This window comes from Dromiciops gliroides, chromosome 5 (assembly GCF_019393635.1).
Source record: "Dromiciops gliroides isolate mDroGli1 chromosome 5, mDroGli1.pri, whole genome shotgun sequence".
NCBI classification, from domain to species: domain Eukaryota; kingdom Metazoa; phylum Chordata; class Mammalia; order Microbiotheria; family Microbiotheriidae; genus Dromiciops; species Dromiciops gliroides.
Window position 1 is genome coordinate 13222997 of NC_057865.1, and position 19087 is coordinate 13242083.

General features: G+C 42.1%; 1 protein-coding gene across 1 annotated transcript in view; it reads left to right on the forward strand.

Moving 5' to 3' along the window:
- Positions 1-19087, forward strand: part of DNAH11 (dynein axonemal heavy chain 11) — a 292856-nt gene that overhangs the window by 85174 nt on the left and 188595 nt on the right. Inside the window, exons 24-30 of the mRNA XM_043967174.1 lie at positions 1634-1756; positions 2677-2799; positions 3127-3351; positions 4052-4143; positions 5240-5366; positions 11648-11797; positions 17197-17430. Coding sequence (XP_043823109.1) covers positions 1634-1756; positions 2677-2799; positions 3127-3351; positions 4052-4143; positions 5240-5366; positions 11648-11797; positions 17197-17430 — 1074 coding nt within the window. The remainder of the gene's footprint in view (positions 1-1633; positions 1757-2676; positions 2800-3126; positions 3352-4051; positions 4144-5239; positions 5367-11647; positions 11798-17196; positions 17431-19087) is intronic.

A 19087-nucleotide genomic window follows, 5' to 3' on the forward strand; every position in this document is an offset into this window, starting at 1 on the left:
ATCCTCAGTCTATGTTTTTACATGTGTTAATTGTGGTCTAAATGAATTCCTTTGACACTTTAAGCTAACTTTTAAAAAAAAGTCTTCATTGATTCCCTTTTAAATACAAAATACAGTTTTTTCCTGTGACGGATGTTACCTCCTCCTGTCTCCTAATAGAACTGTCCTTTGTAACAAAGAAAGACAGGTAAAGCTGACAAAGATGTTGATTCCCCCTGCTAGTATAGGTGCTATTGGGCATCTATAGGCCCCCATCTCTCTGCACAAAGGAAATGCATCTCATCATCCATTCTCCAACACCAAGATTGGTCATTGCATGTAACCTATGCTCAGTTGCCACTTAGTGATGCTTCTATTTATATCATTGGGATCCTTTTGTGCACTTGCCTTCTGGGTTTGGCTTTCTTCCTTCTGTAACGATTCTTCTAAGTCTTCCTATGTTTCTCCAAATTCTTCATATTTTTCATTTCATATAATAAAATGACATTTTCTTGCATTCTTTTGTCACGATTTGTCCAACTGTTGCCTAGTCAAAGGCACCTGCTTTGTTTAATTTTTTGCCATCATAGAACATGTAGCAAGGAATATTTGATCATAAATGAGATGTCATCTGTGACCTCAAAGTATATGCCCGCTGGTGCCATTGCTAAGCCAAGGAATACACGCATATATGTATAGATTTTATTTATCCATACACACATATGTGTGTTTATGCATGTGAGTATAGCCAAGCAGTTTTTGTCCACACAATCCCAAATTGTTTTCAGGAAAGGTTGGACAAATTCAGCTTTGTCGCCAGTATACTAGAATGCCTGCCATCAGTCATTCAGTCAAGAGGCATTTTAATATGCATCTACATCTGTGTACCAGGCACTGCCTTTCCACAGCCCCACAAGCGTTGACTGGTTCTATCTTTGTTGCCTCTGCTAATTTGATGGGCATGAGGTAAAGCCTCGGAGTTGTTCTCCTCTGCATCACTCTTATTAGTGAGCTGGCCCCTTCCTCCCTTGCTGTGCTTCTAACACTCCATTGTCTTCTGCCTTCTCTGTGATCCCCTCTGCTTGTCTCCTTGCTCTTCCTCGTACCCAGCATTCCATCTTCCATCTCTGTGCCCTTCTGCTTGGCACAAAGAGAAAACTTGTCAATGACATAGTCAGTGACTGACTGACCAACCTCATTCCTTTAATGTTCTCCTTCCTCTCCTCTACCTCTTGGTTTCTTTAGTTTCCTTCAAGACTAAGCCCAGATCTCACCTTCTGTAGGTAGGGGGTCTCCCTCAGTCCCCCTAGCTGCCAGTATCTTCCCACTGAGAAGACCTTCCATCTATACTGTACCATACACTTTCATTGTCTCCTTCACTAGAATTGTGAGATTCTTGAGATCCAGGACCTTATTTTGGCTTCCTTCATGTCCCCAGTGCCTAGCACAGAGCCTGCCCCATAGCAGATGCTTAATAAGTGGTTTGACAGCTTGCCCAGCTGGAGCATTTTTCATATGGCTGTTGATGAGTTGGCTCTTTTGAAAACTATGCATTCCTCTACTTATCAACTGAGGGATTCCTCTTGGTTAGTATGCTACCTTTACAAATATCTGTGTGGATTTTAGATTTTTCTTATTGGTGTCTTTTCACTAGGTCAAGTTCTCAATCAATGAGGGCACGGTTTTGGCGGACTTATTAGGGCTACAGCTTCATAAAGTGGAAGATGAAGTCCAAAGTATCGTGGACAAAGCCGTGAAGGAGCTAGGGACTGAAAAGGTAGAATTTTGATTTTTCTCTTCATGTTCTGGTGGTGGCCTATTTCTGTTCAAAGAAAATGCTGACAGGGAAAGGTTCCTGTGGCATAGTAGAAAATGTACTGGGTTTGAGACAAGGGTATAAATCTTGGCTCTTTCAGCTAGGTGGCACACTAGGCCTGGAATCAGAAAGACCTGAGTTCAAATCTGGCCCAACATACTTACTAGATGTGTGGTCCTGGGCAAGTCTCTTAATCCTGTTTGCTTCAGTTTCCTCATCTGAAAAATGAGCTAGAGAAGGAAATGGCAAACTACCCCAGCATCTTTTCCAAGAAAATCCCAAATGGGGCCATGAAGAATCAGACATGACTGAAACAACTGAACAACTTTCAGTTGCTGAACTGTGAGTCATCTTGGACAAGTCACTTAAATTTTCTGCTCCTCAGTTTCTTCATTTGTAGAATAGGTATAATGTATGTGTACTATATACCTCTCCTGGCTCTTGAGGAGAAATCACTCTAAGTGTTAAAGTCAAGCTTGTCCTAGCTCTGAGAGTCAGAAGCATGGGACCTTGCAGATGAGCTCTGTTCTTAGTCTCTGGCAGACCTCATTTGCTTCTTCACAGCTCAGTATCATCATCCATGAAATGGGAATAATCATATGTAACCTGGGTATCCTTTGGAGTTTGTAAAATGTTTTTGTAGCTAAGTCCATTTCAAATATGATACCAAATCATCTAATTCCTAGCTTCTTACACTGTGTGTTGTACCCATATGGGGTCACATAACTGAAGGTGGGGGTCATGGCAAGAGTAGAAGGTTATGTATAACTATTTTATATACCTGTATACCCAGGGTTGCATAAAAATTTCTCAGGCGAAAAGGGGTTGTGAGTGGAAAAAGTTTAAGAAGCACTGATCTAATTGGTCCTGTTTCTAAACAGATTCTTACTGAGATCAGCTATACCTGGGCCACAGTGGAGTTTTCATATGAAGACCACTACCGGACGGGCATCCCTTTATTAAAATCTGATGAACAACTTTTTGAGATTCTAGAACACAATCAAGTAAGATGCCCTCCCCTCACCCTTCCTTGACAGAAACAGTGTTCTTTTTAAATGGATATTTGAGATGGGCTCCAAGATTAAACAAGAACATAGATTTTTCCAGAATTCAGGGAACATTTATGGTCCCAAGTAAGGACAACCTCATATTCTATGTATTTTTCCAACAGCTGCAGAGCCACATGGTCCCATTCACTATTGACACATTTTCACAAGGGAGAGATTTACTTGCATTGTTCATTACAGCAAGAGACTTTTAAATGTGTGCTGAGTGACTTACACTTAATTATAATCTCATTTGTTGCTTTTAATTGCATGCCCTCCTTTTAGGTTCAGTTGCAGACGATCCTACAGAGCAAGTATGTGGAATATTTCATCGAGCAAGCCTCAAGTTGGCAAAAGAAATTAAATGCAGCAGACGCCATCATCTTCCTGTGGATGGAGGTACAACGGACCTGGTCTCATTTGGAGAGCATCTTTATAAGCTCTGAGGACATCCGAACCCAGCTTGATGAAGATGCAAAAAGATTTGATGGCATTGATGCTGACTTTAAGGTAGCATGAGGATGTTGTGAGATGTTTTCACAGAGTGAGAGTAGAAATGAGGAGCCAAGGCTTTTTCACTATGACTCACCTCATTCACTAACCCAAGGATCATAGACTCATAGATAGAGAGACTTCTGGGACCTCAAAATCCATCCAGTCCAACGTCCCCATTTTATGGATGGGGAATCTGAGACCTAGAGACAGCTTAAGTGATTTCCCCAAAGCGATATGGGTAGTAAGCAACAGTCAGAGGGTTATAGTGTTATTGGATCATGGACCTTGAAAGGAAAGGAAGCTCAGAGTCTGACTTCCCCTTCTTATGGATGAGGAAGCTGAGAGCTGAAGAGGTTCATTGCCTTGCTTAAAGCTCGGTGGGGCGGTAAGTTGCACATGAAGGATCATGGGGTCCTAGAATGAAACTGAAAAGACTTCAGAAGCCAGCTAGGCTAGCCCTCCTTACAGAGGAGAAAACTGAGACCCAAGGAGGCTGTGACTAGCTTGAGACCACACAGGGGGCAGGATTTAAACCCAAGTCCTCTGAGCCTTGAGCATTCACTTCGTGAGGTTCTCTGAGCATTCCTCGGACTGAAAGAGGTCAGCATCCAGTGGCCGAGTATGCTCTTGGCACATGCAGTCTTGAAGCCCAGCAGAGAAGGGAGAAGGCTCAGAAAAAAATATGCTGATGACTGACTTGTATTCTTCCATGCAGGAATTAATGTTTGACACTGCAAAGATCAGAAATGTTTTGGAAGCGACTGGCCAACCCAATCTGTATGAAAAACTGAAGGATTTGCAAGACAGGTTAGGCTTACTGGATAATAAAGAAATAGTCTCATAGATGCACTTATGGCTCTCAAAGTTTGAAGAATGCTTCTCGTGTCCATTATATTGTGTCTCATCTGAGCCCCAAAGTGCTTTACATGTGTTATCTCTTTTGATCTTCACAACAGACCTAAGAAATAAGTGCTTTTACTATCCTCTTTTTACTGATGAGGAAACTGAGGCATAGAAAGGTCAGGTGACTTGTCCAAGGTCACACAGCTACTCAATGTTTGAGGCCAGATTTAAATGGAGGTCTTCCTGCCCTCTATTATCTGTGCCACCAAGCTGCTCACATTTTACAGGTAGAGAAACTGAGGCTCAGAGAGGGTAGGTGACTTTGGCTATGCCAGGTCACGCTGCTTAAATGCATCAGAGGCATGATTCAAACTTGGGTCTTGCAGACTTTCCTTGACTATGAAGCCAGCCCCCAGTGCTCTCCAGGGTGACATCTGTTACAGGGCACATTTAGACAAATTTAAATATGAATTGAATGAAATCAAAGTGAATTCCTCCTTCTGAAATCCTAGACTAAAGATCATACATGATTTCTCTAGCAGCAAAGAGAACAATCTAATTCCCAGTTAGGAATGTATAGTTGAGCAACTTAAAAAAAGTTTGTCTTAATGCAAGGGCCTGTTTTGTTACCAGCTGTACCTAGCCTCACACACATGGGAGTGACTCAGTAAATGTTTGTTGAATATAGTCAAACTAGAGACAGAATATAAAATGGAATTCTCAAACAGAACTAATGTTCACAGCTGAAATAGACTGATTAAAAAGGGTAGGTGGTGAGTTGACTTCTGAAGGATTCCATTATTTCTGATTACATTCCATGGACTGGAGCCATGCCTTGAGCCCCGCCCAGGGGCCAGACCCAGGAGCACTGGTGGAAGTAGCAGAAGGGGAAATAGGGGCTCAATGCCAAAATGGATGTTGTCTGAAGGAGAGCGACTGCTTGGAAGCCAGGGAGAGGGGGGGTCTCTCCCTGGAAGCCAATCCATGAACATACATATGCTAACTTGGGGCCACTTGCGTTTAAGAGCATGCCAATGGTCACTTTGCTTCTATTTTTCAGGCTCGTTCTTTGTGAAAAAGCTCTCGCCCAGTACTTGGAGACCAAACGTCTGGCTTTTCCTCGGTTCTATTTTGTCTCCTCTGCTCATTTGCTTGATATTCTCTCCAACGGAAACCAGCCAAAGCGGGTAACGCATCCCCTGCCTCCCCTTGCCAGGACTGGGGCCGAGGTCCCTGCCACAGTGCATCCTGTAGGGGCAGCACTTGGGTCTGTCCTGTCACTTCCCAAAGGGCACAGGGGTATCCCAGAAGTGTGAGAATCCATGGACAGTCATTGAAAGGCAGCATGGGGTGGGTGGTGCAGAGTCAGGGAGCATTTGTCTACTGCCTCAGATACTTCCTAGCTGGGTGACCCTGGGCCAGTCACTCTCCTCCTCTTGAAAGGGCAATTTCCCAAGAAACCTCAGAGATCATCTGATCCACCCCTACATTTTATAGATGGGAAAACAGTGTGATTTGCCTAAGGTGTCGGAGCCAGAATTCAAACTCAGCTCAGATTTTTTGCTCTACATCAGGTGGTCTCCTCACTGTACACAGGACCCTGCCTCCAAGTCAATCACTAGGCATTTATTAAGTGCCTACTTTGTGCTGGTATTATGCTGGGCACTGGGGATTCCAAGACAAGAATGAACAAAACAGCAGCCCCTCCCTTCAAGAGCCTTACATCTGGTGGGCAAGAAAAAATACATTGCCCGGATAATTAAATGGGATACATACATACATACATACATACATACATACATACATACATACATACATACATACATACATACACATGCATATACATAAGTATATATAGTTATGCACACACACATGTATGTGTATATTTATACTTTTTTTGGTTTTGTTTAGTCATTTTCAGTCATGTCTGACCCTTCACAACCCCATTTGGGATTTTCTCGGCAAAAGATCCTGGAGTGGTTTGCCATTTCCTTCTCCAGCTCATTTTACAGATAAGGAAACTGAGGCAAACAGAGTTAAGGGTCACACAGCTAGTAAGTGTCAGAGGCCAGGTTTGAACTCAGGGAGATGAGTCTTCCTTATTCTAGTCCTGGTGCTCTGTGCACTGTGGCGCCACCTAGCGGCCCATACACATATACATGTGAATATGTCAATATACACATATTGATATTGATATGTGTATATATTGAAATATATTGTCTATATTTACAAACCACAAATCAATGGAGGCGGGGTGGTCAGGAAAGGTCTTGTGCTGGAGGCAGTACTTGAGGTGAACCCCAAAGGGAGCTGGAGACTTTGTGGCCAAGGTAAGGACAGGGGCGATTTCAGGCACGGCCACAGACACATCACAGCCACGCAGGAAAGAAATGAGAAGCCAGAGGCTGGAGGGGTGATGGTGAAAAGTAAAGTCCAGTTTGATTAGAATGGAGAATACCCAAGGGGGTCTGGAGTCAGGTGGTGAAGGGTTTAAATGGCAGGCGGAGGAGACTGCATGTTATCCTCGTGGTGCTAGGGGATGATGGAAGCTTCTTGAGCACAGGGGTCTGTGGTGAGCCTGTACTTCACAAACTTCGATTTGGCTTCAGTGAATCATGAGAAATAAATTATGACTCTGGGAGTCTTGGGGCAACTGAAGAGAGGTCAGCAGGCTGGGCTCCATCCGGGTCCTGGAGGATGGTGGGTAAGGGATAGCAGCCGCTTCATTCCATCTGATCCTCCAATCAAGGCTGGCTGCTGTGGTGGAGAGAATGCTGCATTTGGAGTCCAAGACCTGGGAGGGGGAGGACTCCTGACTCTGTGACCTTGGGCAAGTCACTTCTGGGCCTCAGGCTCACCTAGGGCAGCTCAGAGGTGCTTCCAGGTAGAATTCTAGGATGCTGCATCTTCAGCAGCAGGAGGGAGAAGGGCAGGCTTATACTGCCTGGGTCACCAAACAAATCAAGGTGAATGCAAGGTGACTTACTGGGCTGGGCTGGTATGATTCCTGTGATTAGGACTCTTCCTGGCCTCACCCGCTGCCCTCTATTCCCCATCCCCACCCTCCAGCTAAGAAAGGGACCTTTTAGCCTCATAGATTCAGAGGCAGAAGGAATCACAGGTATCACAGTAATGATAGAAGCATGTACTTTATCTCATTTTATGGGCGGGGGAGGTGCTATTATCAGTCCTATTTTACAGATGGGGAAACTGAGGCTGTGAAAGATTAATTGACTTGCACAGGGTCATAGAACATGTAAGTTTCTGAGACTGGATTTGAATTCGGGTCTTCTTGATTCCATTTTACGGATGATGAAACTGAGTTCCAGGGAGGTCTAGAACCAGGATGGGCCTTAGAGGACTTCTAATTGAATCTCAACATTTGGATTCTTTAAAGGGGAAAGTGGTATAGCATACGGGGATAAGGTCCTGTCCAGCTCCAGCCATCTTTGATGCTGAAAGATTGTGACAGATTTGAGAATAGTTAGAGTATATGGGAGTTGGGGGTGGTCAGCCCTGAAGATGTAATTAATGGGAGGCGTGTTAATTACACTTCCTTTCCCCCCGGTTTTTGGAGAGAGCAGATGTGGGTGACAGAGCAGATTGCTGGATGGACTTGCATTTTTGAAATGTTAATTTCCCCAGATGTAAATAGCTCACTGCCACATCTACAGGTAGACAAAAGATGCAGGTCCCAGAGGCTGACTTGTTGGTAGATGGATGCACTGAGTTCTTGTAAGCTATGAGAATGTGATGTCATTTTAAAAACCACATATTCTTTTGGAAAACCTGCTATAAATGCTCCATGAAAATAAGAGCAATACTATTCCTTATCTGAATGAAAGCTTAGGCAAATTACTCATCTCTCTTTGGCCTCAGTTTTCTTACCTGTAAAATGAGGGTTAGGCTTGATCAGGGGTTCTTTAACCTAATATCTTGATAATTGTATTTGGAGATGATGGGTTTCCTTTAGAAAGAAATCCACCCTGTGGATTTTATACATTAGAAAACCTTGTTCTGGGACAGCATCTACACCAGATTGCCGAAGGGGTCCACAATTCCAGAAGGGTGATGAGCACCACTGCTGGAGGAGCTCTTAGTCTTGGCCAGCTTTCAATTGAAGATTCTTTGAAATGGGTCTGAGTTGCTAATTGATGTTCTTTTTTGAACACAAGCTATGTCCTTTTTGATGCCTTTTATTTTTAATCGGTCAGCTCCACCTAGTATTCTTCTCTTGCCCCCAACCTCCTCAACATTGAGCTCTCTCACCCAGAATATTTTAAACTGTTTCTTAAAAAGTTAAAATTAGGGGCAGCTAGGTGGTGCAGTGGATAGAGCACCAGCCCTGGAGTCAGGAGTACCTGAGTTCAAATCCGGCCTCAGACACTTAACACTTACTAGCTGTGTGACCCTGGGCAAGTCACTTAACCCCAATTACCTCACTTAAAAAAAAAAAGTTAAAATTAAGAAAAAGAAGGTACCTCCAGAGTAGCTAATAAGAAGAAAAGGAAAAAAAACTAAGGGAGGGGACACAGTGGATGGAGCACTGGACTTGGAGTCAGGAAACCCTGAGCTCAAATCCTATTGTAGACATTTACCAGCTCGAAAAGTTATTTAACTTCTGTTTGCCTCAGTTTCCTCATCTACAAAATGGGATACTAATAGCATCGACATCCCATGGTGGTTGTGAGGGTCAAATAAGATAATTATTCCAAATTGCTTAGTGCAGTAGCCAGCACATAGGAAGCACTATATAAATGGTAGCTGTTATTAAGATGATATATCTCCCAGTTCCCTACAGAGCATTCGAGAAAGCTAAACATGGCCAGAATCAGTTGAGAGAGCTGAGTAGAGAGCCATGCATGCAGCCTTTATGTTCTTGTCTAGACTGAACTGCTAGCCTTGGTCCTGGGACTGCTTGAGGACCCATCACTCTCATCCCTTCCCAAATCGACAATAGTTAGTTTGTGTGATGCTTAAAGTCTCGTTTATATAGCAGCACTGCACAGGGATGTTATCCAAGCCCTTTGCACTGCATTAGCCACCAATCATGGGATGGCTCAGCTTGCGAAGGCCACTTCAGTGTGACAATAAATTGTCTGATCATTGGAGAAAGTCTTTGTGTCCTGAAGCCCAGAGGGAACCATGTACAGAGATGTACGAGGATGGGATCCCTCAGGCAGAGACCAGGACACAGCAAATAAACTCGAGCATAAGAAAGCGAGAGTCTTAAATTCTCATCCCTTTCCAACTTACTCAAACTTTCACCAGATTTCTTAAAGTGATTTTCCCCATCTCCTATGTTGACATAGAATAGACTAGGCTGGATGCCAAAGATGGCCTTTCTCTCAAGGGCATAGTAGAAAGAGCATTGGAGATAGAGTTAGAGAATCTGGGTTTGGAAGCTGGCTCTGTATCACTCACGTGACCTTGGGCAAGTCCTCTCCCCTCTCTAGTCCTGTTTCCTTCTCTATAAAATGGAAGAAGTTGGAGGAGATGACCGTTGAGCCTCCCTTTCAGTTCTGGAGTTACCCTCCACTGGTGTTTCTGGGACACTGTTTTACACTCCCATGTCATCCCTGTAGAATGAAATCCCCACCTCATGGGGATTCAATATGAATCTCTATTCTCCTGCCCAGGCTTAGGGCTCAAGAAGAAGAAGGGGCCACAGAGCTGGTCTTCAATGAGCATCAGGCTTTTTGAAAGGTATTATTTCAGCATTACTGAATCATAGAAATGTGTCTTCATGCTCAGGAGTATAACAGGAAATGTGAGGAAATACCCTGTGCAGGTGAAGGGTGTCTCTCCTTGAGGGCTTTAGGAGGAAAAGAGATGATCTGAAGGGTTTTGATATTCGCCAGCTTAAAGGCAGAGGGCTGTACTAACCATTTTTTTTTATTGTTGCTTAGACGATGCCAGGGGGTCATGATGCACTTGAATGGAAGGGTGGAAACTGGAGCCAAGCTGGTGGCAAAATCTTGGAGGCAGAGGTTGAGATTGTATTGAGTTTAGGGACTGGAGTCACCCCACTGTGGCTTAAACTGACATTGTAAATCAAGACAGGAGAGGTCAGCAGTGGGGAGGTAGCAGAAGATCAGGCAAGGACTCACTAGGGGAGCCTCTTCACATGATTTGACTTACTCTAATTATAGAGAGCATTCATAAAATGTTTTATAGTAGCAGTACAGTGGAAGAGGCCAGAGGTGCTGGGTTCAGATCCTGGCTCTGCCACTTACTAGCTATGTGACCTCTCTGGGCCTCAGTTTCTTCAAGAGGGCTGGACTAGAAAATCGCAAAGCCTGCTTCCAGCTCTAAATCAATTATCTCATCCTTCTAACAACTTTGTGAAGAAGATGGGACAGGTGCTACAACAATACCCACATGTCAGATATTCATTTCCAACTTTTGTAGATCCTTTAAATGATTCAATGGACCTGGAAAAAATGACTTACCATTTCAACAAACATCATCTGAGTCCTTATTCTATACAAGGCACAGGGCTGGGTGCTAGTGTTTAATTGATCAATAATCAAACACTTCTTATGTGCTAGACACTAAGGACACAAAGACAGACTTGGAGTAGTCTCTGCCCTCAGGAAGCTTTCATTCTGAAGAGGGAGAGAAACAAGTACATGTATAAAGGTATGTGCATAATTGGTGCAGCTCAGGAAGCTCAGAAAGTTTCATGAAGGAGGAGGCCTCTGAGCTGAGTTTTGAAGGAAATGAGAAATTCTAATAACTGGGGGTGAGGAGGGAAGATGTTTCAGGCACAGAGATGGAGTTTCATGGGTAAGAAACAAGGCCAGTTGAGTTGGACCACAGTGTGTGAAGGGGAGAAATGGGTGAAAGAAAGCAGGAAAGATAAGTTGGGCCCAGATTGTGAAGGGCATTGAATGCCACACCAAGGAGTATATATTTGATTTTAGAGGTGATAAGTAGTCAAAGGACTTTGAGCACAGGAATGACATGGTCAGGCCAGAGTTTTCAGAATATCCCTTTGGCAGCTGTGTGGAGGATGCATTGGAGGGAGGTGAGACTGGAGAATTCAAGACAAAAAGGTCATGGTCCTTCCTCTCCCAGGGGATTTCTTATACCTGGGACATAGTGGCCAATGTTAGGATTATAGGGTTAGAGCTAGATGGCCCTCAGTGGCCTCCGAGGTCTCTTCCAGCTCTAAATATGTGATCCTATTGCCTCCTCATCCTTAAAGATAAGGCAGCTCAGGCATCAATTGATGGAATGTGATTTGTCCAAGGTCATACCAACAAAGCAGTATTTGAACCTGGATTCTCTGGCTCCAAACCCTGTTCTCTTTCTGAGCCGTCGTATTGACTCTGGTTTGCTTTAACAAATCCTTTTAAGAAAGATGCTGCTACCTCTCTCTCCCCATGTCCCCTATTATTCTAGAATACTAGAGTCTTCAGTTTGAACAAATGCCTTCTCCTTCTGTCCACTTCCTTTGTTTCAGGTCACAAAACACTTGACCAAACTCTTTGACAGCATCGCAGATCTACACTTTGAGGATTGCCCGTGGCCAGCACGCAGCAGAGCCATTGGGATGTACAGCAAGGAGAAGGAGTATGTCCCCCTCCATACTGGATGTGAATGCATAGGCCATGTAAGCAAAAATTTGGGAGTTGTTCTTCTAGATGGAATGTTGCCTCCAGCTTCACACAGTCTGAAATAAAAAGTGCTATGTACCAGCGGAAAGGGAAACGTTGTGAATTGCAGGGCCTGGGTTCAAAGTGAAGTGCTACTACTTCCCACCTGTGTATGTATAATTTTAATTTATTCAAACCCATCCGACTTGGATAAAGCACTTTTGAACTTATTTACCCTCTAATTTTTGTTTGTTGTTATTTTAGGTAAAGATAAAAATAGGCATCAGATGTGTGAATTTATTATCATAGGGAACTTGCAAGTAAGGAAACTCTAATACAAGTTGATACACAGAGGGTTGTCTAGAGCCTATTTTCTTAAACTGTGGGTTGTGATCCCATATGGGATCACATAACTAAATGTGGGGATCACAAAAAACTTGGCAACAGTAAAAGGCAACAGTTACGTATGCCTATTTTATATACCTATATACCTATGTACACAGGGTCGATAAAAATTTCTCAGGTAAAAAGGGGTCACAAATGGAAAAAAGTTTAAGAAGCCCTATCCTAGAGCACTGAGAAATGAAATGATTTTCCAATGGTTACAAAGTCAAGGATGTATCAGAAGCAAAACCTGAAATTATTGATTGTTTCTATGATTTGATCTTTAACTAATTCATTTTTTAGGATTAGATCATTTAGTTTCCAATTAATTTTTTTTTGGTGAGGCAGTTGGGGTTAAATGACTTGCCTAGGGTCACACAGCTAATAATTGTTAAGTGTCTGAGGTTGGATTTGAACTCAGGTCCTCCTGAATCCAGGGCCGATGCTCTATCCACTGTGCCACCTAGCTGCCCCCCAATTAATTTTTATTTTATATTTCCATGGCCTTTTATTGAATGCACTTTTTGCAGCATCATCTAGAAAAAGGCATTTATTATATCTGCTTTTCTGCATTTGGTTATCAGGGTTTTTTGCCTTAATACATGGTCAATTTTTGTGAAGTTGCCATGTGCAACTGAGAAAAAGGTATACTCCTTTCTATTTTCATTAGGTTTTCTCCAGAGGTCTATCATATTTAACTTTTCTAAATTTCTTTTCATTTCCTTATTTTCTTTTTTATTTATTTTATGGTTAGATTTATCTAGCTCTGGAAGCAGAAAGGTGATTTCCCCCACAATTGTAGTTTCACTATTTCTTCCTGCCACTCATTTAATTTTAAAAATTTTAAGATATTTAAAGAATGTATCTTTAATAAATAGTATCTTTAAGAATTTGGATACTATACTATTTGAAGCATATATATATATATATATATATATATATATATATATATATATATTTAATTAAGGACCCATTTTTTCCTCTCTAGTATTATACCCAGTTTTTCTGGGCAAGCTATTCTTGGTTGTAAATATATATCTTATGCCTCATGGAATATTGTACTCCAAGCTTTCCACTCTTTTAAAATAGCAGTTGCTAAATCTTGTGTGATCCTGCTGGTGCCTGCTCAGTACTTGCAATCTTTCTAACTGCTTGCAATATTGCTCAGAAATGGAAGCTTTGGATTTTTGCTATAATGTTCCTTGGAGTTTTTGTTTGGGGTATTTTTTCAGGAGTCGCCAGGTGGTTTCTTTCTATTTCTACTTTGTCTTCTAGTGCTAAGAAATCTGGCCAGTTCTTGAAATATGATGGTGAGGGTTGTTTTTTTTTTTTTAGTCATAGCTTTGAAGTAGTCCAGTGACTTAAATTTTCTCTCCTAGATCTATTTGCAAGACCAATGTTTTTGCTGTGAGGTACCTTAAATTTTCTACCATTTTTTTCAGTCTTTCTTTTAATATTTATTCTTGTCTCATGAAGTCATTAGTTTCTATTGTATTCTAGTTTTCAGGGAGTTTATTACCTGTGTAAAGTTTTATGCCTCTTTTTCCAAGCTGTTAATCCCTTTCTAATTCTTTCTTCCATAACTCTCATTTCTTTTTCATTTTTTCCTCTAGCATACTCATGCTCAACAATTTAAAAATAATTTTAGTGCATTTTAAAATACTTTTTTTCACCTCTTCCAGGAATACTAGTTGTACTTGTACCCAAGTTGTATTTTGATTTGAGGCTTTCCTTGTAGATATTTTAGGTATCTTTTCTTTTGGGTTTCTTGAACATCTCTGCCCCCATAATAACTTTCTATGGTGGGATTCTTTTTGTTGTTGTTGTTTAGTCATTTTTCCAGTCTTCAAACTTGATAATGGGGATGGGCTCAACAAACTTCTGAAGGGAATGACTGGACTGATTTTGTGTCAGCTTGGGTACTTCTGCTACTTTCTTGAGGTATTGTGTTGTTCTAGGATTTCAGGGACTGCTCAGACTTGGGACTTAAAAAGTTTTAGAGTTCCCAATGTGGCCTACTCTGGGGCAAAGTCTGGACATTGACCTCCTGCTCTGAACTCTACAAGCTTCTGATCTGAGTTTGGTGCTACACAACACAGCTGTGGATTTGCCCCTGGTTGGAGTTCCAATGGACTGCTGCTGGATTCAACCACTATTTACTAGCTAGAAAGCTCTACAGATTCAAAGTGACAGATTTCCAGGCTCCCCTTTGGTTTTGGCCATCTGTCCTAGTTATTCCACTTCAGACTTGTCTGGAGGCTGAAAATGAGACTCTGATCCACAATTAGGGTCTTAGCCACATTGTTACTATTTATTTTGTGATGTTTAAAATCTAAATTGTGGTCGCCTTAAATTAGAAGCGTCAGCACCAGTCTTTGGGCATTAAACATTTATTAAAGCATAGAGGTATTCACAAGGAGTTCAGAAAGCTAAGAAAAAGAAGTCCTACCTAGCCTAGAGTTCCAGCCTGGTTGGGTTCGTCCTGAAGTCCTCCTACACAAGCCTGCTTTAATTGGGAACTCTCTCCAGCAACCTGATTGTGGAAGCTTTTTATAGGTCTGGAACAGAGGCAGTCTTTACACACTGCTTCAAGCTGATTGGTTGGCATCATCCAAATCCATTGGTTCTGAAGGTGTTTTCAAGGTGTGATTACAATCCAGTTAACTTGAAGTAGGATAATCAGTAGTTATCACTCTCACTTGATTCAATCAGTCTAGATTAATCTCCAGTTGGGTCTTTGAGTATCTGCTAAATCTCATTATTTCATCACAATTTATAAACTTGTTCCTTGCTCAGTACATAGCCTAGAGTTTGTGCCTGTTCTTTATGCCTGACTGCCATGCCTAGATGCCATCCCTTCCTCAGCTTGCCCCGGATCTGTGATCCATAACTGAGTATTGATTAACAGAGTTGACAATTGGCATCTGTTCTTGTACCTTACACCAGATTGGAGGCCCATGTATGAGACATTTTCTTGTCCCTACTACCATCTTTATTACCCTTCCTACTTGTCTTCCAGGTCTGTGATTCCTACTCTCTTTACTAATGAGACTCCCTTTACCAATTCAGATCATCACACACTGCAACTTGTCTTAGAGATTTGCCAGAAACTGAGAGGTTAAGTGATTTGCCCAGGTTCACATGGCCAGTATATGTCAGAAGTGGCATATAAATCTAGGTCTTTCTGACTCCAAGATTTGCTCTTTGCTCACTGGGCTCTGCTATCTCTGGCATGTATAACTGCCACATAGTAGAGTCTTAATTAATGCTTATTGATGTTAAACCAACTAAATCCAATCAAATCCAAATAAATTCAACAAGAGTTTACTAAATACCACCTATTCTGGGCTAGTCACTGTGCTTAGTACCTTACAAGTACAAAGAAAAAACATTACAGTTGTTCTCAAGGAGCTTAGTATCTAATGAGGGTGGGGGTGGAGGGAAACATTGATACAACCATGATACAAGCAAGGTGAAAAGGCCTTTTGCAGAATCTGGTGATTGAACTGATTCTTGAAGGAAGCCAGAGATTCTAAGAGGGAAGGTAAGGAGGAAAAACATTCACACAGGACACAGAGAAAGGAAATGGAACATTTTTGTGAGGATGGCCCTATGTGGCTAGATCATAGAGTCATGGAGGGGAGTAAAGTATAAGAAGCATGAAAAAGCAAGAAGGGTCCAGGTCATGAAGGCTTCAAAACTGAACAGGGTTTCTATGTGAACCTAGGGATAATAGGGAGCCATTGGGCTGAAGTAGTCAGACCTGCATCACATATGAACTGAGAAAATGTCTTGGAACAAAGAATTAAAGGGGAAAGGAGGGAACCTGCAACAGGTTGGGATAGAGAGGAGTCTATACCAGCATTATTGGAGGCATGAAGATAGGGCAAGGGTAGAATGGTTCTAGGGATTAGAGATTAAACAAATATTGGCAGAAAAAAGAAGTTCCAAGGATCAGTTTTAGACAGGGCTAGAAAGGTAATTGGTTCCAGTTGAACAACATGATCAGAACATTGTATTTTAATTTGGTAGGCAATAGGGAGCAGCTACAGGTTTTTGAGTAGAAGAGTGATTTGACAAGACTAGTCCACTGGGGAGATAACTAGGGCAGTGGTTTGAATGATAAATTAGAGGAAAAGAAACTGGAGGCAGGATAACCAGGAGTTACAAGGTTACTATAACTTGGGTGAGAAGAGGTTGAGGGCATGTATACTCAATATCAAATTGCCTACCTTCTCAAGGAATGGGAAGGGTTTAGTTGAAGACAGAATTTGGAATTCAAATTTTTTGAAAATTTCAATTAAAAAAAAATTTAAGTGAATGTTCATTTTTACATGTAATTGATAAATAGTTAATGAAGTAATTAAAAATATAGTTTAAAAAAGAAGAGGTAAGGGCCTAAATTAGACTGATTGTAACATAAGTAGAGAAGAGGGGAGATGCAAGAGATATTAATGAGGTGGCATCAACAGGAGTTGACAAATGACATTTGAGGTTGAGGGAACAGAAAGAGTCTATCAGGTGGAGGGTCTAGGTGATTGGGATTACAGTAGTGACACAAACAGAAGTAAGGAAGTTAAGGGAAGGGAAGTGAGTTCACTTCTGAGCTTGATGACCATGAGGGACGAGGGGGATGCCTAGGTGGAGATGCATAGCAAGCAAGTAGAAATCCAGGACTGGAGTTCTGGGGAGACATTGAGAATAGAGCTATAACTTTGGACATTATCAACATTGAAGTGATCCTCGGTGCTATGGGAGTGGATCTGAGTACCCAGGGAGAGAATAGAAAGAGAGAAGAGAAGAGGCCCAGCTGGAAAGGCTTAGAGCCATGTTAGGACCCCAGGTTCCTCCTGACTCCACATTAGTGCACCACACTTTGCAATACTAAATTTGCTTTCAGTAAGAAGTGTTACAGTCTCCTAGGTAGGGATATGGACTAAGCCACTTCAGAGCATCTGCAGAATACACTAGTGCTGGTTTTCTCAAGCTACAAGCATTAAGTCAATAAATATGATGTATCTATTTTCAAAAGGTGGAAACATGGCTCCAGGGTCTTGAGGAAGCCATGAAGGAAACCGTGCGCTGTTACATCACAGATGCTATAGCCGCCTTTGAAGAGAAGCCCAGGGAGCAGTGGATTCTCGATTTCCCAGCCCAAGTTGCGCTGACCACCTCCCAGATTTGGTGGACTACCGATGTGAGCATAGCCTTCAGCAGACTGGAAGAAGGCTATGAAACAGCCTTAAAGGATTACAATAAAAAACAGGTATGCCCCAGAAGCCCTGCACCCAATTCCAACTCATGATTGCCTAGATGGGACCTAGATCTCCCAGTCTAATCCTGTGGGAAGGTCTTGCCGAGTTAGAAAGACTTCGAGTATGGCCTGGTGACAGACCAGGTAAGTGTCTATCACCCAAGAAACAACCAAAAGGCTCAACAAGCTGAAGGGTAATGTATTTCCAGTGACCACCTACTGCATCATAGAGATATCGTAATTTGTGACAGTGAAGGGAGTATCTACATTAAGGAAATCACAGCTCCATTAAATAATGTTGCATTTCTTTGTCATAAAATTGAGGTCTGGAAGGGAACTTCAAGGTAAACTCATTTAAGCTCTTGCTTCTTTGCCAGTCAATCCAAAGGAATTTATTACCTACTTGCTGTGTACCAGGGCCCTGCTGGGTGCTGGAGCTACAGAAATGAAGAATTAAATAGTTCCTCCTCTCAAGTAGTTTACACTCTATCAAAGGAGTCAAAATGTACAAATACAAATGAAGTTATTCTTCAAATACTCCAGGCAGACGATGTATCCTATAAAGATGGAAGTCACAACATAGGCACTATAAAAATAATCCAGCATTTATTTAGAGCTTTAAGGTTTGCAAAATGCTTTACAAATATTAACTCATTTGATCCTCACAATAATTCTGGGAAGTAGGTGCTTTTATTAACCCAATTTTATAGATGAGGAAACTGAGGCAGGCAAAGTTTAAGTGACTTGTCCAGGGTCACTCAATTAGTAAGTGTCTGAGACAGGATTTGAACATGATTCTTCCTGATTCCAGGCCCAGCATTCTATCCACTGGACCATCCAGCTGTCTGATAATAGTAACAATATTTTTTCAACTAGACCTATGATTTCAATGGTATAGGACACTTCTAATCGGCAAACTCCCTTGGCCAATGCAAACTGGCAGCTGCTTTGTATTCTCTGGGTTTAGAGATTTTCACCTAGAGATGAAGTGATTTACTCTCAGCTCCACAATCCAAGGCAAGACTTGTACCCTGGTCTTCTAGGCTCTTGGGCTGGCTCAGGATTCACTCTGACTCTAACTGTGAGTTACTGACGTTTGCAAGGTGCTTTCCAATTTCTGAAGCACTTGACCTACATGTTCTCACCAGTGCTTCCCATCAGCCCTGTGTGGTGGGCAGTATTGACAAAGAAGGAAACTGAGTCTCAGGCAAGTGACCTCCCCAAGCATTGCCTGACTGGCCAATATGTGGCTGAGACAGGATTTGAATCTAGGTTCTCATGACTTCAAAGCCAGCTTTCTCTCTCATATATGGAGCTAGATGGAACTTTGCTATTCCATTATTAATAGGCAGTAGACTACTCTGGAAAATAAAATTGCATTCAATTTAAGGCACTTTTATTAAGAGCCTACTCTGCACTCAGTTGTGTGCTAAATTCTAGAGGAGGTAAGACATTGAGAGAAGACTCAGTCCCCACCCATGGGGTTGACCGTGTAGGGGACTTATGACATACACAGATGAGTCTACTGCCAAATAGTATCAGAAAAGTATATGGGGAGGGGTGGAGAACGGCTATAGCTGGGGGAAGGACATCAGTGCTTGAGGAAGATTCAGGAAGCTTCCTAGAGGAGGACACATTTTAGTTGGACTATCAAAAAGGGTAGGATTGG